General features: G+C 38.1%; 2 protein-coding genes across 6 annotated transcripts in view; both read left to right on the forward strand.

Moving 5' to 3' along the window:
- Window positions 1–4,739, forward strand: part of ctdspl2a (CTD (carboxy-terminal domain, RNA polymerase II, polypeptide A) small phosphatase like 2a) — a 15,611-nt gene extending 10,872 nt beyond the window's left edge. Inside the window, exons 10-13 of the mRNA XM_065292120.2 lie at window positions 1,496–1,575; window positions 2,801–2,927; window positions 3,106–3,201; window positions 3,451–4,739. Of these exons, the coding sequence (XP_065148192.1) occupies window positions 1,496–1,575; window positions 2,801–2,927; window positions 3,106–3,201; window positions 3,451–3,516 (369 nt within the window). The 3' untranslated portion in view covers window positions 3,517–4,739. The remainder of the gene's footprint in view (window positions 1–1,495; window positions 1,576–2,800; window positions 2,928–3,105; window positions 3,202–3,450) is intronic.
- A 1,857-nt stretch (window positions 4,740–6,596) lies between these two features.
- The window catches only part of scaper (S-phase cyclin A-associated protein in the ER), a 140,767-nt gene continuing 126,437 nt past the window's right edge, over window positions 6,597–20,926 (forward strand). For 3 of the 5 annotated variants that reach the window (XM_065292114.2, XM_065292115.2, XM_065292118.2), the window contains exons 1-4: window positions 6,597–6,770; window positions 13,889–14,006; window positions 16,562–16,638; window positions 17,777–17,974. In XM_065292114.2, the coding sequence (XP_065148186.1) occupies window positions 6,597–6,770; window positions 13,889–14,006; window positions 16,562–16,638; window positions 17,777–17,974 (567 nt within the window). Of the gene's footprint in view, window positions 6,771–10,709; window positions 10,957–13,888; window positions 14,007–16,561; window positions 16,639–17,776; window positions 17,975–20,926 lie in introns of those variants that run through there. The other 2 variants (XM_065292116.2, XM_065292119.2) reach the window with 1 other exon arrangement.

Raw genomic sequence — 20,926 nt, forward strand, 5'->3', positions numbered from 1 at the left:
ACATAGATATAGGTAATTGAAAGTGCTTGAATCTATTTTATGCAAGACGTTTTCTGAAAAAAAAATCTATATTATTCCCTGTGTAGTGTAGGATAATATCACAAAATTCTACACTTTTTAAGCACATGTGCTAAACTGTTTGCTTTAAATGTTTATATCTTCTGTATTTGAATGTTGATTCATACCAAAATGCTTTTTTGCATAGTTGTGTTTGACACATGAAAACGTCTCTGGTTACATATGTAACTGTTGTTCCCTGAGAAGGGAACGAGACGCTGCGTCTCCCTTGCCATACTTCCTGTGTCCCTATAACGCCGTCTTTGGAAATATTTCAGATAGCGATATACTTCCTGGCTCCTTCGTCACCCTGTCTTTGTCGTGTCATCCTCACCATTGGTTGATTTTGATATACACATTCAGACGCACTTACCACTGGAGGCGTCCCCAAAGTGTCACCGCAGTGACGCAGCACGAGTTCCCTCAAAAGGGAGCTGTCAAAATGTATCTTAAAAAGTAATATAATGTAACCTTGCTGTCACTTGAAATGTGTCTCCACATTTAGTCCTTGAATTTGAGGATATTGGAAAGTCCTTGAAAGGTCTTGAATTTGAAGTTAACTAAGCTGTGGGAACCCTGTAGTAGTGTCCTATGTTTTGTACATAACTCCCATATGATTATCATGCAATTTACTTGTATTATAGATATGTGTGCAATGGTTTAAACTACTTACGGTTAATAAGTGACTCGTCAAATTAGATGTATTGCCTTGAGCATAAGGCACTCGCGCCAAGCAAATTTCACAGTTTTGTCCACGTTTTCTTAAGCATCGCTCTGCAGTAGATTTAAATGAAGCTGGTGGTGCCTATATTAGCGGCTTTTTGCCTTTGCATGCCGCGCTAAATGGTCCGCAACACACACACACACACCCAAACACGTTCCATTAAATTGTAACATTCAGTTTTTCTCTGTTTTCACAACATGATATGAATATAAAACTCCCTTTTCTTGTTTTACACTGTGTAAAGGGTTCCCACGGGTCATGGAATTCCAGGAATATCCTGAAATTTTAAAAGGTCTTTTCCAGACATTGAATATCAGAGAATTTTGTTTGTTGCTTTAAATTTTTGTTTCCATTTGTTTCCATTAATTTGCTTGTTAACTTGTGAAAGGAATATCATTTCAGGGTCCAAGCCTCTATTGGTTACAATTTAAACAGCTGTTTATTTGCACTGTTTCTTCATTATTTATGCATAAAAGCTACATTTTTGTATAAACGTACAGTGTACACTACATTATCTGGCTCACGGCATTCTGGACATAGGTTATGGAAATTCTGATTTTTAGTCAGGGAAAAGTCTGGGTATTTTGACGTTTGAGTTGGAGTGGGAACCCTGCATGTATTGTTGATTAAGCTTATGATCACCATTAAACCTTGTTAATGTGAATGATATGGTCTGTATGAATGACACTTGCTCTAATTTTGAATTATCCACAGATCATTCTCTTTACTGCTTCCAAGAAGGTGTATGCTGACAAGTTGCTGAACATCCTGGATCCTAAAAAACAGTTGGTTAGGTCAGTTGCTTTAAATGATGGGTCTCTGGTCAGGGTTTAAATTGGGCACATAGGCTGAAGGTCTCCCTCTGCTGAACGCCAGTGTGCCCGCTGGTACTGGTGCGTGTGCACTGACAGGAAGTGAATAACGTGTTTTTGTTGATTCCTATGGAAGGTAGCCTTCACGCTCATGTTGCGTGATTTGGATAATTAAAAAATACATTATTTTAGTCAACTTTATTAGATGTATATTAGATGCCCTTTTTAAGATATTTTGGGTCAACCTCTGACACTGCTTCAAAGTTGAAACCTATCGAATTTAATTAGAGGTCCAGCATGTCACCCCCCCAACATTACAAATCCTACTGTAACCACTGTCTGTGGTGGTATTACCGGGGTCCTACTGGATTTTATTACTTTAACCTGTGTGAGGAGCCCGTTTAATTTTTTTAAAGAAGTCTTTAACAAGTTGATCCAAATGTAGTCTTACAGTTTTTCGAGAAATTGATTCTCTGACAACTTTAGTTTTATTGTCATGCCGTTTAAAAGAAAGAAAATGAATGGTGATCTTCCAAAAACTCTTTGAATTCAAAATATTTTTTTGGAAAAGTAAAGGCATCATATAATAGGCTAATAAAAAAAATGTAACTTAATTAAGATTAATGTTCTCAGAACTTCTAAACTATTCAGTAAATTTAAATGCATGTTGACAATGTATACCAAAAACGATTATTTTAATGTCTTGTGTGTAATGTATGTAAATCAAGTCTTAATTGATACACTGGTACTTCTCTCTATCCATTAACGGGTCCTTCTTGGGTTGAAAAAGGTTAAGACATCTGCTTTAAAGTAAAACCTTTATAAAGTTTGAAGTTGAGAGACACAGCAGCTTACCCGCGGGTGGGCATGGTTTCAGTGCCGACAGCGGGCACGCTTCACCAGCTTAAGAGCAAAGAATGCTGCATTTATTTCCAAGATTTCGATAACAACTTTTATTTACTTGATGTTTTTCCCCAACATTCAGATTTGGTTGGGTGGTTAATAAAACATTTTCCTTTGGTGTGACAAACTCCGAACACATTTAATATCTGACTTTACACAGACTTCAAGTTGTCATTGATGCTCAGTTGTACTGTAGCAAGTGTAACATTTCACTGGTTGAATAATTTAAAATGTTTTCTTGCCCAGTTTTATGTAGGTGTGATTTGAATAAATAAATGTCTAAAGAATTTTTCTCTTATTTTAGGCATAGATTGTTTCGTGAACACTGCGTATGCGTTCAAGGCAACTACATTAAAGACCTTAACATCCTCGGCAGAGATCTCTCCAAGACGGTGATCATTGACAACTCACCTCAGGCTTTTGCCTATCAGGTTTGTGAATCCTGCTCGAGTTCTTGGACTCAACTGTTAGATCATAGTGCTAGCTTTTTAGAGAAAAATAGTGATAGTTGCATAACAATAAATGTGGTTACTGACACTAATGATCATTTGTTGATGTGGTGAGTTATTAGTATGTAAAGCTCTGGATGTGCTTACTCCGTTATTGCAGCTTTCCAATGGGATCCCCATTGAGAGTTGGTTTGTGGACAAGAATGACAATGAGCTCCTTAAACTGGTGCCGTTTTTGGAGAAGCTGGTAGAACTGGTATGTGTGTCTTGGGTCTTTTGTGCCTTTTTACTTTTCAAAAAGTAGACGAAAGAGTGTGATGTTTTCCAATATTTCGGCAATTTGGTTCTGGTAAAAAGTTATACACCTCACCTAAAAAAAACATTTGAATAGTTACAGGTTAATTTGAATGTCAATGACACTGATATAATGTGCATCTGCAAATACAATATTATTGGATTCTAGATCTAGTTTTGGTTCATGTTCCCTTTGTGGTTTTCATTACAGAATGAGGATGTCCGTCCACACATAAGAGAGAGGTTTCGCCTGCATGACCTTTTACCTCCGGATTGAACGGTTATCAGTCGAAACGATTGTTTCTTGCCAACCTGACTGTTTTTAAGCAGTAGGGGATTTTCACAATGGGGAAGGGAGAATTTGCCACAAACTCTTTGCCATAAGGATTTCAACTACAGACTCGCCTACATTGGCGTTTCTTTTATGTAGGGTGGGAGGGGGCGGGACTCACGAACAGATGTTTTAAAACAAATGACTTGATGTATGCATACGTTTTCTATACACTTTCATTTACGGAACTTCATTTTTGATTGGTCATCCGTGCTCGGAGTGGAGTTTATGCCTGAATTGGACTTTAATGTAAAGCACTGCGCAGAAGTGGACATGCGTCACTCATTTTGGTGCTCAAAGGGACCCTCTGCCCTCCCAGGCCACTGGCTTACTTCAACAGGAATGACCAGTTGAATTTAAATATATAAAACATGAATATATACATTCAACTATGTGTGTATATGTATATATAACATTTGTACATATATATTTTTTCCTGTCAAGTTTGTAAAACATGACTTGCCGTTTGGTTTTAATTCATTATGCATTCCTGTTTAGTTAAAGGTTTTTCATAGACAAGCTGGCTTTTTATTAATTTTTTTACTCTAGGTTTTATGTATATTTAATGGCCTATACGTTTCGCTTTCTTTCAAACATTCGTAATCCGGTAAAGTGCTTATCCAGTCACATCACATGTACCGCATATGGAAAACAATAATGAAATGCTGTTTTGTAAAACTGAAATCTTGATTTTTTTTCTCCGTCTCTAGTTGTGGCTTTCAGTTACTGACAGTTTAATATCATTTACCCATGTCGGACATAATTTGGGAACTTTTCTCTTTTTAGTTTCTTTTTATATACAAGTATAGCGGAAATGTAAAATACTGTATGTGCTTTAAAATGCTTTTTTGTGTGCAAAAATAATGCTTTGTCTCTTTCTGATGTGTCCGGTAATTGTAGCACCAGCACATAAACTAGCTGAAATCACTGCATATCTGTGTTTTCCACTTCGTCTTTCTTGCAGTCCCGCTTTGAAAACTGTTTTAGGAATTATCATGTACTGCTCTGCCTACCTCTGAAGGGTAGACCTTCCATTTCATTCAGTGTTACCCCAATGTTTTTATTTTATTTCTATGGACATTAATACATGATTTTAATGTACAAGAAGAATCTGGAGTGTTTTTCCTTGTTGGGCGGGATGGAAGTATTATATGTGGCCTTGACTGTTATTTTGTATTTGTTTTATTCTTCGAATGAATGTACACAATATTAATTTTACAGCCCATTTATTTGAACTGGTTCAGAAAGCTAGTGGTCAGCTGATGAGGGCAATACAATGTTTAGATATCCTTGCCAATATAATTGAATCGCTGAATCACTATTTTCAACAATATTTACTTTATCCACTGAAAAATCTGTTGACACAAGGCTGTCCTATTACTTAACCAAGCAGATGTGGGTGTTTTTTTATTGGGTGTGGGTTGGTTGTGATGTTTATCTTAAAGGTTAGGGGTTTAAACCAAGGAAACACATACTGATAAAAACTTATACCTTGTATTGCACTGTAAGTAGCTTTGAATAGAAGTGTCTGCCAAATGCAGAAATTTACATGTTTGGTATAATTGGGTACAGAATGTGCCAGAATTGTGTGGCAGCTCTTGTCATCTTTTCAAGTAAACAACTCGCTTTCACAAATGGCCACTATATCAGTAAAGTATTTTTAAAATGACTGAATTATACAATAATAATAATTTTAAAACAGAAAGTCACATGATGATTTGGTTTACAAACGTCTCTGTATGATCAGGCTTTTTTTTAAGATTGTACTAAATACAATGAATGTATTTCAGTGTAGCTTTTAATGCGCACATGGAGCAGAAAAAAAAAGATTTTGTACATTTCCATATCTATGTGTTTCCAGTAATGTTAACTTTAAATGTGTCTTTACTAGAGCCTAGACGTTGGTAATGCACCTTTGATAAGATATAAAAACGTAGTAATTTAAAGTAGCATGTTCCAAGATTTAACATTGAAATATAATATTTGTAATACATTTTTTATTACATCTATAATATTTTATTTTGTACATATTATTATTTGCTTTAAAATGTTTAAACATTTTTGCATGAATTATTTACAGAAATGCCAAAATAAGAGTTTTTTGTGATGCAGGGGAATCAGAAAATATTTAAGGTGAGAAAAGGTCAAATTATATATATATATAAAATACATGTGGGTATTTTATTCATCATGCAAAGACAAATATTTAACAAAGTTTGTATTTAAACTGCAGTTTATACAAAGCAGTATACTTAAAAGGGACATATCATGAAAATCTTACTTTTTCCATGTTTAAGTGCTATAATTGGGTCCTTAGTGCTTCTATCAACCTAGAAAATGTGAAAAATAACAACGCCGTAACTTAGTTTTGGTAAACCATTCTCTGCAAGCATGTGAAAAAATAGGTAATTGAAATTTGGCTCCCCTTGTGATGTCAGAAGGGGATCTTATTATAATAATACTGCCCCTTAATCTGCACTATCCAACCACGGCACTGCCATTTAGTGCAGAGATTAGCTCTTTTGCATTTTAAGGACACACCCAAACGGCACATTTTTGCTCACACCTACAAAGTGGCAATTTTAACATGCTAGAATAAATTATCTATATGATGTTTTGAGCAAAAACTTCAAATACGTACTCTGGGGACACCAAAGGTTTTTTTGACATCTTAAAAAAATCTTGTGAAATGTCCCATTTAATACACAAGTTGTTGTTGATGCAATAAAATAATAAAAATCTTTGACGTTTTAAACGCATAAAATGATTTTAAGATATTTCAATCAACGTGCAAAAATAATTAACAGATGGCTAATGCCATGTAACCACAGTTTTACTATGGTACTTTGGCGGTTGCCAAGGTGTTTCTGTGCAGGTTAAATTTCCGTCCTCCAGTCCAGCGGGTGGCGCTGTGCTTCTTGTCTCCGTTCCGTCTGTTACCAGTGTAAAAGAAGAAGGAGGCCTATTTTAATTTCTCGTCTTCTGGTTGTTAAGTCGCAGAAAGTCGCTGGTTTGACATCGAGCTCATGTCGAAGGACGCCCGGCACGATGGTCGCCGGCGCGGCGCTGGTCAGCAACACCGGCTCGGACTGAGGGCGGGTCCGAGCGTGGACGGGAGAGACAGGTCGGGCAGTAACAGCTCCGGATCTTCTCACGGAGGAGGGAAAAGCAGGAATACGCCCATCAACATCGCACTAAAGGTGAACTGTACCAAAACACAGTGAGCTGCCTACCCGGACAGGATTTTTGGGCACCATAGGCGAGTTGTGGAGTTTGGGAATAAGCCTGTAATGTCTAGAAAGGGAGTCCGGGTGGGAAGTTCACTGGGTGTAATGACCTGTCACACCATGCACATCACTTATATTGTTAAGTATTTGTCTTGCAAAAATTCTCCATAGCAACCACAGTTTCCGCTTCAGTGGCAAAGTTATAGACCAATATCAACATTACGGAACGCTTCAAGCATACACAAATGCATATAAAATGTATAAGTGAAGTGATTACTTTACTACAGTATACTACAGTTTACTATACAAGTACACTACTGTAGTAGTAAAAAGTATAGCCTACTACAATAATTTTTCATTTGGGAGATCTCATATTATTCATTTTTCATTCATTTTGTTTTACACAGTAGTACCTCAAATTATTTTTGTAAAAAAAGCTGAGACCTACAGTAGTCAACATTACTGCTAAACTAAACCAGTGTATGAGCTTCATGGGCTGGTTATTAATTTATCTGTAAATCTTGCCTGTCATAGTTTGTATGATCATTAAAACCTAAAGTAATGTTTACTATTTCTGATGCAAAGAGAAAGCCTTTATTCACAAGTTTTGGGCTTTTGCGTTCTTTGGTATTGTACTCCGATAATCAATGTTGATGATGAACCACAGTTTTACAGCAACCCGTTATAAACACTTTCCAGGTACAGTACTACACAAACATCACTAACATCATAAACACAACATGCTTTACAGTTCATAAACTTAACCAGGTATGACATTACCTCTGTAAAAATGATCCTAGTAACCTTAGGGGCGGTTTCCCGGACAGGGCTTATCCTAGTAGTCCCAGACTAAAATGCATATTTGAGCTGCTTTAATTTAAAAACACCTTGTACTGCCATATCTTAACATAAAGCAGTGCCATTGTTTTGTCTCAAGATGCACACCAGTATAGGTTTGTTTGTAAAAAATACTTAAATGTCCTAATATAACTAAGGCCTAGTCCTGGATTAATCTAAACCCTGTCCGGGAAACCGCTCCTTAGGTTTTTTTCAATGTTTAACTGATGCACTTACTATATAAGTTTGCAGCTCAAAAATAGTGTACATTACGGAAAGCATATAAAGTATGCACACAGAGAACAATGTAATATGATAAGGTATGTAAAATATCTCATTGGATGGCTAATTCAGTCTAATTTTTTAAAGGGGTCATATTATGACATATTTTTAAGATGTAAAATAAATCTTTGCTGTCCCCAGAGTGTGTATGTGAAGTTTTAGCTCAAAATACTCCACAGCTAATTTATTATAGCCCGTAAAAATTGATAATTTGTAGGCCTGAGCAAAAGTGAGCCGTTTTTGGGTGTGTCGTTTAAAATGCAAATGAGCGGATGAAGTGCAAACAGTGATCACAATGATGGTGATTTGTTGTAATTGAAACTCAATTGTGCTGTCAAGTACTTTTTCCTTTCTCTCTTTCTCTCTGCACTATGGCAGTGCTGTGGTTGGATATTGCAGATTAAGTGGGCGGTATTATTGTAATTCGCCTTACTACCTACCTCACAAAACAGGCAAAATCTGAACGACCTAATTTTTCACACGCTTGCAGAAAATGGCTTACCCAAACAAAGTTACTGGGTTAACTTGATTACATTTTCTAGGTTGATAGAAGCACTGGAGACCCAATTATAGCACTTAAAAATGGAAAAAGTCTGATTTTCACGCTATGACCCCTTTAAGAGTATGATAATATTGGTTTTATTATAATTTCATATAATATTTCATTGATATAATAAGAGTTGATTCTTTTTTTGGAATGATTCTGTAATTTTATAAAGGAAAAAAGTGCATTATTTAGTAATTTGTTTTGTTTACTTGTGCTAATGCACAATTGATTAAAAAATTGTCTAAATAATGCATATTAAATATGAATCTGGAATCATCTCAGATGTTTTAAGTTTACGTTTATGAATTTGGAAGAAGCTTTTATCCAAAGCTATGTTTACACTAATGTGGAAAACGGAAAAGTTTATCCTTTTAGGCTTTTGAAAGATTTCACATACACATACAACGTTGTCAAAAAGATCAATGGTGAAAATGCAGACGGTGAAAAATATGGATGTCATGTCCGTTACATCACCCATAGGTTTGTGAAGAGCTTTTACCGTTGCCATCTTGGCTGCGTGTCACTGTGCATCACTCGGGGATAACCGAAAATGGGTAAAAGAGGCGAGACATGGGTGAAGCTGAGGTGGCTGGTTGCTGAAACCACGCCCACCTAATTATGCAGCCTTATGAACTTTAAGGCTTAATATAATTGAAACTGGCAAGTTATAAAAAAATCACCCCCTCACAGTTGTCATGAAGGGGAAGATTAGCTATAATATCTAGACCAAAGTCGCTTTTTGTACCCAGCTGTAAGCACAATATTTTCTGCTGTAAAGTTGGGCATTTTAACATGGGTGTCTATGGGGATTGACTCTGTTTTGGAGCCAGTCTCTAGCAACCGTTGATGAAATGTAGTATGTAGAATGTAGAAGTAACTTCTGTGTTGGCTTCATCAGAGAGATCGAAAGGTTACCCCTTGGTTTTCAATGATCCACGAAAACGACTAAATCTGCTGTATTACGGGTGCTAGGCCAGTAGGTGGTGATGCTACTTTGTAAAGCATAAATACAAATAATCACGATGGCAAAAGCAACGAGCAGTTTTGTTTAGATTTAGAGGTAGATTTATTACTACAAGTGACCCTGAGCTATAAAATGCCCAAGTTTTGTAAACTTTGTTGGAGAAACGTTAATAAACTCAGTATCTTGAGCAGCAAAAATGCAGTTCTGTAGGTCGCCATTGTTGTTTTGGTTATAATCGCACATGCAAACTAACGCGTGCACACGACGTCACCCCTATCACAGATATGTGTTTACATAGTTCACTCGTAGACAAGGTGTCGTTATCAAAAACTTTAAAATAGGGCTGCATAACGATAGGGTGACCTACGCATCCCGTCCAGGATTTTGTGTTCGTCTTCCGGAAGTCGTATTTGTCGACCGCATACGTCATAGAGGATTATTAATATTATTACAGAAAAGCAACCGTTACATTTTAAGGTAAGAATGAAACTACGATTGTATATCTTATGTTTTTAACTGAATGGCGTATGCGGTCAACAAATACGACTTCCGGAAAACGCACCGAAATCCTGGACGGGATGTGTGTACTATGTACTGTATAATGCGTGTGTGTGTGTGTGTGTGTGTGTGTATTTATATATACATAATTATTATACATTGTACACACACATATATAATGTAAACGAAAACTTTAATTCAGCAAACGATTACTTGCAATTAATCGTTATGCAGCCCTATTTGAAACCCGCTTGTCTTTTCAGACCCATCATTATCAGATTTTTGACGAAGGTAGCGTGCCGTTTAGCGACTTTTGCATCAGAGCTCCTCAACTGTTTGCTTGTTAAATAACTTGCTGCATTTGCTGCTCAGCTATATCAGTGAGCAATAATTCTAAGATTTTAATTATATAAAAAAACAATTATGTACTGACCTGAATCTTCAGTGTGGACATCGCTGTGTTTTTGCATGAGATCTGTCATGCTCACGGCCGTGTCTGTGAAAGATCACCGCATTGGCTCGTCTCCGTTTACTTCTCCAACCCTGTTGTCAGTTACGCACCGCTGAGCTCCAATCGGACACGGTGTATCTAATGCAGGCGCGCAGCCCCTGCCGCCTCCAGCACATGCTGGTGAAGTGGGCGGCCTGCCATGTGCACATGACAGCACGGAGAGAAAGAGAGAGAGAGATGTATTCAACTCTCTGCCAAGCTGTACGGCAAAACAAGACCGCAAAACAGTAGCTGCAAAATCTCTCTGGAGGAGAGATATTGGGTGCTAACCAGGACGGCAGGTCTCTCTCTTTTCTGTCCTGTTTGGCAGAGGAATCTGCTCAGCCGGGCGAGTTTGCAAGAGCCAAAAGCCACGCTCACTCATGGGGCTAATTTTGGTCCAGCTGACAGATGTCGAAATCAGGCCGTGCTTGCACCGAAGATGCCGGTGAGGGGGTAACAGGTTGCCATAAGCAAATTCGGTAGCATGTCAGGTCCGGATATGGACGAGGAACCAGCTTACAGACTCTACTTCTATTCTGTACGTATCTTCTGTTCTTCTTTAGCCTGCATGGTTTTTCGTTGAGATCGATTTGCAGGCATGAACCCCTATACCTGTGTTTTTGGTACGCTGCTTTGGGGTGCAGAAGTGCATTGGTAGATCTGACCTTAGGTGTGACCTGCTGGTGATTAAGTAATTAACTTAGGTACACATGTAACATTAACTTTCTTTGCACTTTTACATTGGTTATTTTGCACCATCATGGGATGCAAATTTGCAAGCAGCCCACTCCCCTTCCTCCAATGTGGGACGAATGTAGACTTGGGCCTTGCTCTGGCGGTCAGCTGCCAAAAACCCACTAAACCCCGAGTAAATATTTACATCCAAACACCCTGCTGGCAGGCAACAAGTCAATTGAGTAGTGTCTTTATGACTTGCAATAATTTTGATCTTCTGCTTTGAATCCTGACTTATAGCCACGAAATAAAGGTTGCTGTTATTTGGGTAACTAGGTCAGTTGTGTATTTTAACCCCAAGGACATGAAATTCAGGCAGACGAGGAGAATGCTGTTTATGCATGTGTGAAAACCATTGAGCGTTATGAAATATTGCTGTCTGTGAGTGAATCTGGCAGTCGGAGGAGCTTTGCATTTGCATAACGCATTTAGGCAACAAACAACAGAATGAGTTGATTATAATATGCATTTTTCAAAATCATATTAAAGGATTACTTTCATTAAAAAATCCAGATAATTTACTTACTCCATGTCATTCAAGATGTTTATGTTTTTCTTTGTTCAGTTGAAAAGAAATTAAGTTTTTTTTTAAGGAAAACATTCCAGGATTTTTCTCCATATAGTGGACCTCAAGGTTTATAGTTTCAATGCAACTTCAAAGGGCTCTAAATGATCCAAACCAAGGCATAAGGGTCTTATCTAGTGAAAATATCATCATTTTCGCCCCAAAAAGTACTTTTAAACTTTTACTGTGTAAAACGCTGTGTGACGCACCAAGTGCGACTTTACGTATTACGTAATCGCGTTGAAAGGTCACACGTTACATATGTGAAACGCACACTTGTGGACCATTTTAAAGAATAAATTGACACAAAGACATTTATTGGTATCATTCCACAAACAACCATGTCGGAATGGTCTTTCTTCACACTTGTAAACACTGGAGTGGTAGTTTTGCATACGTCACGCTAACCTTTTGACGTGACTATGAAATATGCAAGATCACACTGGCGAATCACAAGGCTAATGCAAGACGAGAAGTTGTGGTTAAAAAGTACTTATTTTTTTTTGGTGAAAATGACTCTTGTTTCGCTAGATAAGACCCTTATGCCTTGGTTGGGATCGCTTGGAGTCCTTTGAAACTGCATTAAAACTGTAAACTGTTGAGGTCCACTAAAGTCCATTATATGGAGAAAAATCCTGGAATGTTTTCCTCAAAAAACTTCATATCTTCTCGACTGAATAAAGAAAGACATAAACATCTTGGATGACATGGGGGTGAGTAAATTATCAGAATTCTTTTTATGAAAGTGGGGTAATAAACCCTTTTACAGTTTGTACACGATGACGTGGCAACGTATGCGCGTGCAGAATGGCAACGGAAGTATGGTAAGAATCAGCAGTGAAGCAACACAGACAAAGAAAGTTGTTTTAAAAAGTTGACTTATCAACTTTTTCAACACAGCTAACAGATCCGTGTACTATAGTGGAGTGGATAGAAGACGTTAGTAGATGGCCAAAAATAAAGTTGCCAGATACATTTATACGTATATTAGTATATTATTTTAGTAACGCAACAACCAGACATTGATGCTGGGAAACCGTTTTAATAAACTTTCTGAGTTGCTAACACGCTAGAATTACTGGGGAATAACAACACTTCTGTTGCAGGCTATTTGATCACATGGGCTGTTAAAGGGTCTATACGTTTAAATGATATATCAAGTTAATAAAATATCCACACTAATTAAAAACACTGGGTTGTTGCAAATATTGTGGCTGAGGACGCAACAAATAATCTAATGTTCGATTAATATTCGATAATGAATATCATTTTATGTATTTGTTTGCTGTGATGTCAATTGCCCACCACCCCACTGAAACCATGCAAGCTGCATAATTATGAAGTCAGCCGCATCTGCTCCAAACAAAGATAGTAAAGGCACACTTCACTTTTTTGAAAATATGCTCATTTTCCAGCTCCTCTAGAGTTAAACATTTGACTTTTACCGTTTTGGAATGCATTCAGCTGATCTCCGGGTCTGGTGCTACCACTTTTAGCATAGCTTAGCATAATCCATTGAATCTGATTAGACCATTAGCATCGCGCTCAAAAATAACCACAGAGTTTCGATATATTTTTCCTATTTAAAACTTGACTGTTCTGTAGTTACATCGTGTACTAAGACAGATGGAGAATTAAAAGTGGTGATTTTCTAGGCAGATATGGTTAGGACTATACTCTCATTCTGGCGTAATAATCAAGGACTTTGCCGCCGTAAAATGCCTGCAGCAGGTGCAATGATATTATGCAGCCCCGAAATAGTTCCCTTGGTTACTTTCAATAGCAGGGGACTATTTTCAGGCACTGTGTAATATCATTGCCCCTGCCAATGCGTGATGCTAATGGTCTAATCAGATTTAATGGATTATGCTAAAATATGCTAAAAGTGGTACCACCAGAAACGGAAATCCACCAAAACGGTAAATATAAAAAGTTTAACTCTAGGGGTGCTGGACAATGAGTATATTTTCAAAAAAAGTGGGAGTGTCCCTTTAAAAAAGAGATCATTGATATATTTCTGTATATTGACATAGACATTAAATTTGGTGCAAATATTCGTATTAAATAGTTCTTGACCTGTTACATTTTAAGTGTATGTGAATCTTTTATTCTAGATTTTCTTAAAATAATGTTTTGGCAACACACCATGTATATTTTCTCTTGGCTGCAGGCCTCTTTCCAGCGGTCCAACAGTCATGACAAGGTGAGGAAGATTGTGGCAGAGGAAGGGCGTGCTGCTCGCAACCTTATTGCCTGGAGTGTCCCGGTGGAGAACAAGGAGGAAGAGGGTTAGATCTGATACACGCACACACACGCACGCCCACACACACACACACACACGCACGCACGCACGCACGCACACACACAGCTGGTGAGGGGAAACATGCCTCAATCTGATATCAGATAATTGTTATTTATCAGTCTGACTTCTGTTCCTGTCTAAGTTAGCACTTTTTGATGATGATGCTAAAAACACTTCCCGCCCCTTTTCAGATTTATAGGGTTCACATTTATTCTGTGAAACAATATAAGCAAAGGGTTAAAAAAGTAACCCAATCTTAGATCATGTATTAATAGCAACTAGTCCATGATTCATTGCTCTTTTTGTCAGAGTCATAAACAGTCACACATCCTACGTGAATCACCTGCCCATCAGTCTGCCACTTAAAATGCAATTCTAACGCATTTCTGAAGAGTGTCCATTTGCAAAGCAAATGTGGGCGATGAAAAAGTGCTCAAAATCTGTCAGGCTCTTCTCGTACCTGACGTTACAGAGCTGTCTTTGTGGCAATGTGTGAAATCCTAATGTGCTCGTGTGCAAGCTGACCCACATCCACTGTTCTGCTGTCAGCACTGATGATGGGTCACTACCACGGGGGGGGGGGGGGGGGTATTTGTCCCGGGCACACAGTTTTTTCTGTTTTGTCCGATCAAACACAGCTCAGTTTGCGTCAAGTGCTATAACTGTTTCTGGATTAGGAGTTGTATAACCTTAGATTTAACCTTATATATTGATTAAGAGGAGTAGATTGACTACAGGGAGCCGATCTTGTTCTTATCACTCATTCAAAATATAGGCTCTGATGCAAGATCAGCTGTAAATGCTGTACAAGGTGTTTTTAACTCTTTCCCCGCCAGAAAACGCTTCCCTGCCAATGACAAGTTTTTCCGGCAATCCATATTTCCTCTATTATCCACCAGGTGGTGCTCTTACCCATCTTTTAATACATGTAAGCAACCCCTTAGGTCAAACAGTAAGAACTCTGTGTATGTTTTAATCATCGTTCTGAATCTTTTGTATTTTTGAAGAAACCTACCCATATTTCAGAGGTGATAAAAAGCGAACTAATGAAGATAGGATGAAACGGGATCTGTTCTTTCATTTGATATATTGTATGTTTATATATCTAAAGAAGAACATTTTCTGGAAGGCATTAAACTTTTGTGAAATCATAAAAAATGCTGGCGCTGGCAGGCAACTTCTTTTAAAAAACGATGGCAGGGAAAGAGTTAAGCAAAAGAAATGTTAAGGGAATATTACACTCAAAAACGGATAAAAAAATTACATTTTGAGTAACTGTATAGCTTAATCTGTAGACCATAGTGCTGCTAAGTCATGGGTTTGAACCCTAGAGAATGCACAAATTGATATGATCACACTTTTGGGTGCCAAAACTGCTTTGTATTTATGAATGATATATGAAATTGACATAAACTAACTTTTATATTTTTTAATTCATTCAGTTTATTGCAGCTTGGTGTTTATATGTGACCCTGGACCACAAAGCCAGTCATAAGTCGCATGAGTCTATTTGTAGCAATAGCCAACAATACATTGTATGGATCAAACATTAGGATATTAAAGGAACACGCCCACATTTTGTACATTTAGCTTATTCACTGTATCCCACAGAGTTAGATAAGTCCATACATATCTTTCTCATCTCGTGCGTGCTGTAACTCTGTCTGACACAGCCCCCGCTAGCTTAGCTTAGCACAAAGACTGGAAGTGAATGGCTCCAGCTAGCATACTGCTCCCAATAAGTGACAAAATAAAGAGAACATTTTCATATTTGTGTTGTGATTTGTATGGTCACAACGTGTACAAATAACAAGGTCATATGAGACACAGCCATCTTTTAACAGTATACATACTGGGAACTATATTCTCGGTAGGCGAAGCACTGCTGCTTGACCGAACTCTCTGCTCCTCACCAGGGGGCTTCTCGGGTGCTGCAAGCAAATCACTCCGCCCAAGTAGCAGTGCTTCGCCTTCTGAGAATATAGTTTCCAGTATGTATGTATACTGTTAAAAGATGGCTGTGTCTCATATGACCTTGTTATTTGTACACGATTTGACTATACAAATCACAACACATAAATAGGAAAATGTTCGCGTTATTTTGTCACTTATTGGGAGCAGTATGCTAGCTGAAGCCATTTACTTCCAGTCTTTGTGCTAAGCTAAGCTAGCGGGGGCTGCGCCAGACAGAGTTACAGCACGCACGGAGATGAGAAAGGTATGTATGCACTTATCTAACTCTGGGGGATACGGGGATGAATAAGTAAAAAATCCCAAAATGTGGGCGTGTTCCTTTAGCAAAGATCATCTTCCATGAAGATATGAATTGTCTACTGAAAATATATTAAACATTTATTTATCATAGTAATATGTGTTGCTTAGGACTTCATTTGGACAACTTCAAAGGTGATTTTCTCAATATTTAGATTTTTTGCACCCTCAGTTTCAAATAGTTGAGTATCTCAGGTGACTGGTATTGTGGTCACACATGTGTATGAAATTAATCTTTATACTGTTGTCTTGTTTCTACACCACATGCAGGTAAATCAAAACATCACATTAACAGCAACGCACGAGCTCAGCGAATCAATGCAGGACTCCAGAGGAATAAAAAACAGGTGGGAATTACTCAGTTGTGAAACTGAATTGTTATTGAATTCTGAATTGTTAATTTAAAACTAAAATACTTATGTGACCTGGAAGGGAACACGGTTTTACAGATGTTTCTTGATGCTTTTGCGGTCATTGTGTAAAATGTGCACATTTAACTCTGAGGTAAGGGCTGTTCACATTATAACGATAACTATAAAAAAATACAGTTTTGAGTTCACACAATAACTATAACGATAAAGATGCAACGAACGATATCGTTGGGATCACTTTCTGAGCGATTTCCCCCCACATAATAAACGATAAACCATTGACAGCCAATCAAATCCATTTGAACTTCAAGTTCACGCGCACTTGAAATGACAGTTGAAAAGCTCAATGCGGAGGTCATAAAATTACCTCAGGTAAGTTATCCAGCGCTGATGCAGTTGCTGTGAAATTCACTACATAATGCTTTTTCGCTACCACACTGACTACGCCAAAAGGTAAGATATTAATTTAGATTATACAAACTAGATTCACTGTTCAGACTTGACTTACACGAAAATCAGCGTGTTGAGGACATCTGCTGGTTACCCGCTAATGCAACAAGAACAGCATATTTACATATTCAGTGACATGTAAACGATTGCAACAGTTTTTATTACAAGAAATATCCGATAAAAGTTAATGTTATTAAAGGAAAGGAAGTTATTTGCGCGAGTGCCCAGCGCGTGAACGAATTAGCATGAAGTTATCGTTATAATAGTTAACGTTATATTTATCGTTATAATGTGAACGGCCTTTTAATGAGTAACGTTTAATGTATATGGATTAAGTGAAAACAGCAACATTAAATCTGGCAGTACTACATAACCTGATCAAAAGTTTAACTAATAAGTTCTTTTGTCACAATAAGATCCAAAAAACAGCAGTTACTCATGGCAGTCACTAGGTGGCACCAGAGACCATCAACTTCAAATATCTGTCTTTGCCTACATTACCTCTGAGATCAAAATAACAGTACAGACTTTGATGGTCAATGCAGATTTTACCTTTTAAATGCCCAGCCTGTTATTTTAAAGTATAAACTTTTCCAATCCTAAATAAGTTTAAGGTATTTAAGACATTTGAAGTGACTCATGAAACATCACTTGCCCTTTACAGAACACAGCCCTGGACTGTAAACTCGCACCTGGGTCGATTTTGGACAAAGGAGCCGAGAAGAGCCCCACCAAAACCAGACAGCCACGGAAAGTGGACCTCAGAGCACGATATTGGGCCTTCCTGTTCGATAACCTGCGCAGGGCGGTGGACGAGATTTACGTCACCTGCGAATCTGACCAGAGTGTTGTGGAGTGTAAGGTATGATTTGTCAGCCCAAAATTTAACCTTTTGACAGACCGGTTTATCTTAATCAAAAACATGACCAGAATTATTTAATGTTTTAAAAAATTTAACTAGTTGCTCACAAAGACACGGTAATATTGGCATTTCCACATGGTCTTGTTTATAAAGAGCTTAGTGTTTAAAATGTTTTTTTGTTATATTTATGTTTTCAAATTGCATTTGAAAGTAACGCACACAAGAAATATTAAATCCCACAATCCTGTATGCTCAACATATCTTTTTTTATTGTGCTATGGTTGCTGCATGTTTTTTTTTTTAATAACTGGAAAAATACTTAATTGTCGACGGCCGTTGAATTATTCAAAAAATAATGCACACCCAAGGTGGTAATGTGCACGATGCGAAATAATAATGTGCAGGTAGTATACAATACATCAATACCTTTTATGCAGGAAGCTTCATAATGAGCGATGTGCTATTACACTTTTTAACCACTAGAGGGTTTGAGGGATTGCTATTATGATGGATCTCGGCCCCCCTTTACATTCCTTTTGTTTTCTGGTTTGTGTCAGAAAGGTTTGGTGAGAGAATTATCACTGCACCTCTCTAGGGCCTTTCTAAAGGGAGTGGAGATTGATGACATGTGTAAATAAAGGACCCCCCCTTGCCCCCCAATTCATTCTGTATGTGTGCGAGCCCTCCGGTGTTGCGTATGACCTCTAGGTGACAACCCAAACACTTTTGCACCATAGCTGCTTTTTTTTAAGTAAAACCTACAAAGCTGATCACAGTAAGCCTTTATGACCAGTACAGAGTCAGGACGGCACGGTGAACTGTACAATTTGTCAATTCAACAGCCAATAAACTGTATTTTTGTGTCCGGTTCGGTCTCGGGATCTATGTCAGCAAACTTACTTTGTGAGCTTTGGTTGGCAAAGGCCTTGCAAGGGCACTTACCGTGCTTACCTTGGCCAGGATGGCCTCGGACTTTATTTAGGCCCTTGGTTTGCATTGACACTACCGGCTCTGATTTATTGATTGCCGTGTAATTTGGAATTACGCTAAGCGGGGTTTAGCCATCCGATCACGGCTAGTTAACGGATCCTCTTGCGGTTACCTTGTTGACAGGCGGCCTATTGGTTGCCATGTCCGGCGGTTATGTTAACACTCCCGGCCCTTTGGTTTGAGCCTGTTTATGCATTCATGTTCTCTTATAGACCTTTAGCATATTGGCGTCTGACAGTAGGGGGCTGTATGATGAGAGATTGAAGACCTGGAGCTACATAAGTCCACGTGCATACCCACAAATGCATTTACTCACCGAGTGCACTTATATGGATGTAAAAGTTTGTGATTCAGCAGTTTTTCCATGCTTACTTTCCTTGTACATGTGCTTTACCAGCACATTCCTGTGTAGTACATAACAGCCTATCAAACTGAACTGTCAATCATTTCTCGTTCACAGGGAAAATGTTTTTTTTAGTAGATGTAAAACATTCTGCTTGAGTTTTGTAAAACATTTAAAGTTGGCATGAATACAACATAAACTGGCATTTATGGCAATTTTAAAAGAAGCAGAACTACTTGGATCATGAAACGCGTTGGTTATATTTGCAGGAATAAAACATTTAAGAGGTAGAGCAATTTCTTTCACTGTAATGAAAACAGATTTTTAGTGTCTTTTAAAAATATAACGTGTAAAAAATCTCAATCCCACAATCCTTCAGTCTCACCTCTGTCTCTGAGTCGTGCTGCTTGTGAGACGCTTGATTGGTCTGACTGCTTGATTTATTCTCATTCAAGTAACGCCCACATCTTTAACCCACAGCCCGGAGGACTAATTAGTTCTTATCAGGCTTCTCCCGCATCCCAACTATGATTTATGTCGGATGAGGCCGTGGAGGAGACAAGACTTCTTTCACTTGCATGTATCAGAGATGTAATATGTCAGAAATTTTTTGGGTGTGGGGGTTATTCAGTTTTACATCTGACAAGCGCCCCAACAAGGCTCATGTGTTTTTGTGATGTACATGAATTGTCCCAATTAGACAAAGTACATTTAGTTTCATTCATTTTTTTCAAGCCAGGAATTTTTAAAGACATTTTTCTTTCCCAACCATGCTTGTTCTCCCTCAGCTGTTGCATTATGCCACTATCTTCCTTCATGTCCTGATGCTGTTAACTAGCCTGTCCAGCTGCCGGACACATCTTTCACTGCCTTGACTCCTCTATTAACTAAAAGCACCACGGACCTCTCCTCCCAATTGCCACTCCCCTATTACCACCCATCAATCACGCACACGCCTGTTTCGCTTTGCGTCTCGTCCCCCACCACGTCCAGAGCATCAGTCACGCCACAGGCCTTCGTCTTGATCTGCCCACACCTAAACACTTGGGGTTTGCCAACTACCTCACGATTTATGCATACTGCGATATGATTCAGTGCATCATGATGCATCTTGATATCATAATTGGATCATGATTGAAACTGTGCCAGGGTGTCCACAAATAAGACAGAATTTGCGGGATCAGTTTTAAAATGTTTGCTGTTGTTCCCTTCACTTACAGGGTGTCATTTGTAGAAAAGTCATAGGGATGAATGTTTTTCTTAATAAAACAATTATGGAACCTGTACTGTACATGCCAGAATGCATTCCTTCTTTATGCTTTGTGCCAGACATACAAAAACACTTTTATAATATTTTTAATCCCAATATTTAATAGAAAATAATGCAATGTACTAGGCTATATTTACCTACTTAGACAAGACTTTAGACAAAAAAAATGTGTGTTTAGTGATGGTTTTTTTGCTTTCCTGAGTCATCCTGGGAGTTCCCCTCGATTTTGAATTTGTTTTTTTTACTTGTACAATATTTTTCGTGCCAAAATAGTGCTTGGCAACATGTGGAAAATCTGGGCATGGATTACAAAAAAAGATCATTACATAACGTAGACACGCTGTCACCT

Source organism: Paramisgurnus dabryanus, chromosome 23 (genome assembly GCF_030506205.2).
Source record: "Paramisgurnus dabryanus chromosome 23, PD_genome_1.1, whole genome shotgun sequence".
Lineage (NCBI taxonomy): Eukaryota > Metazoa > Chordata > Actinopteri > Cypriniformes > Cobitidae > Paramisgurnus > Paramisgurnus dabryanus.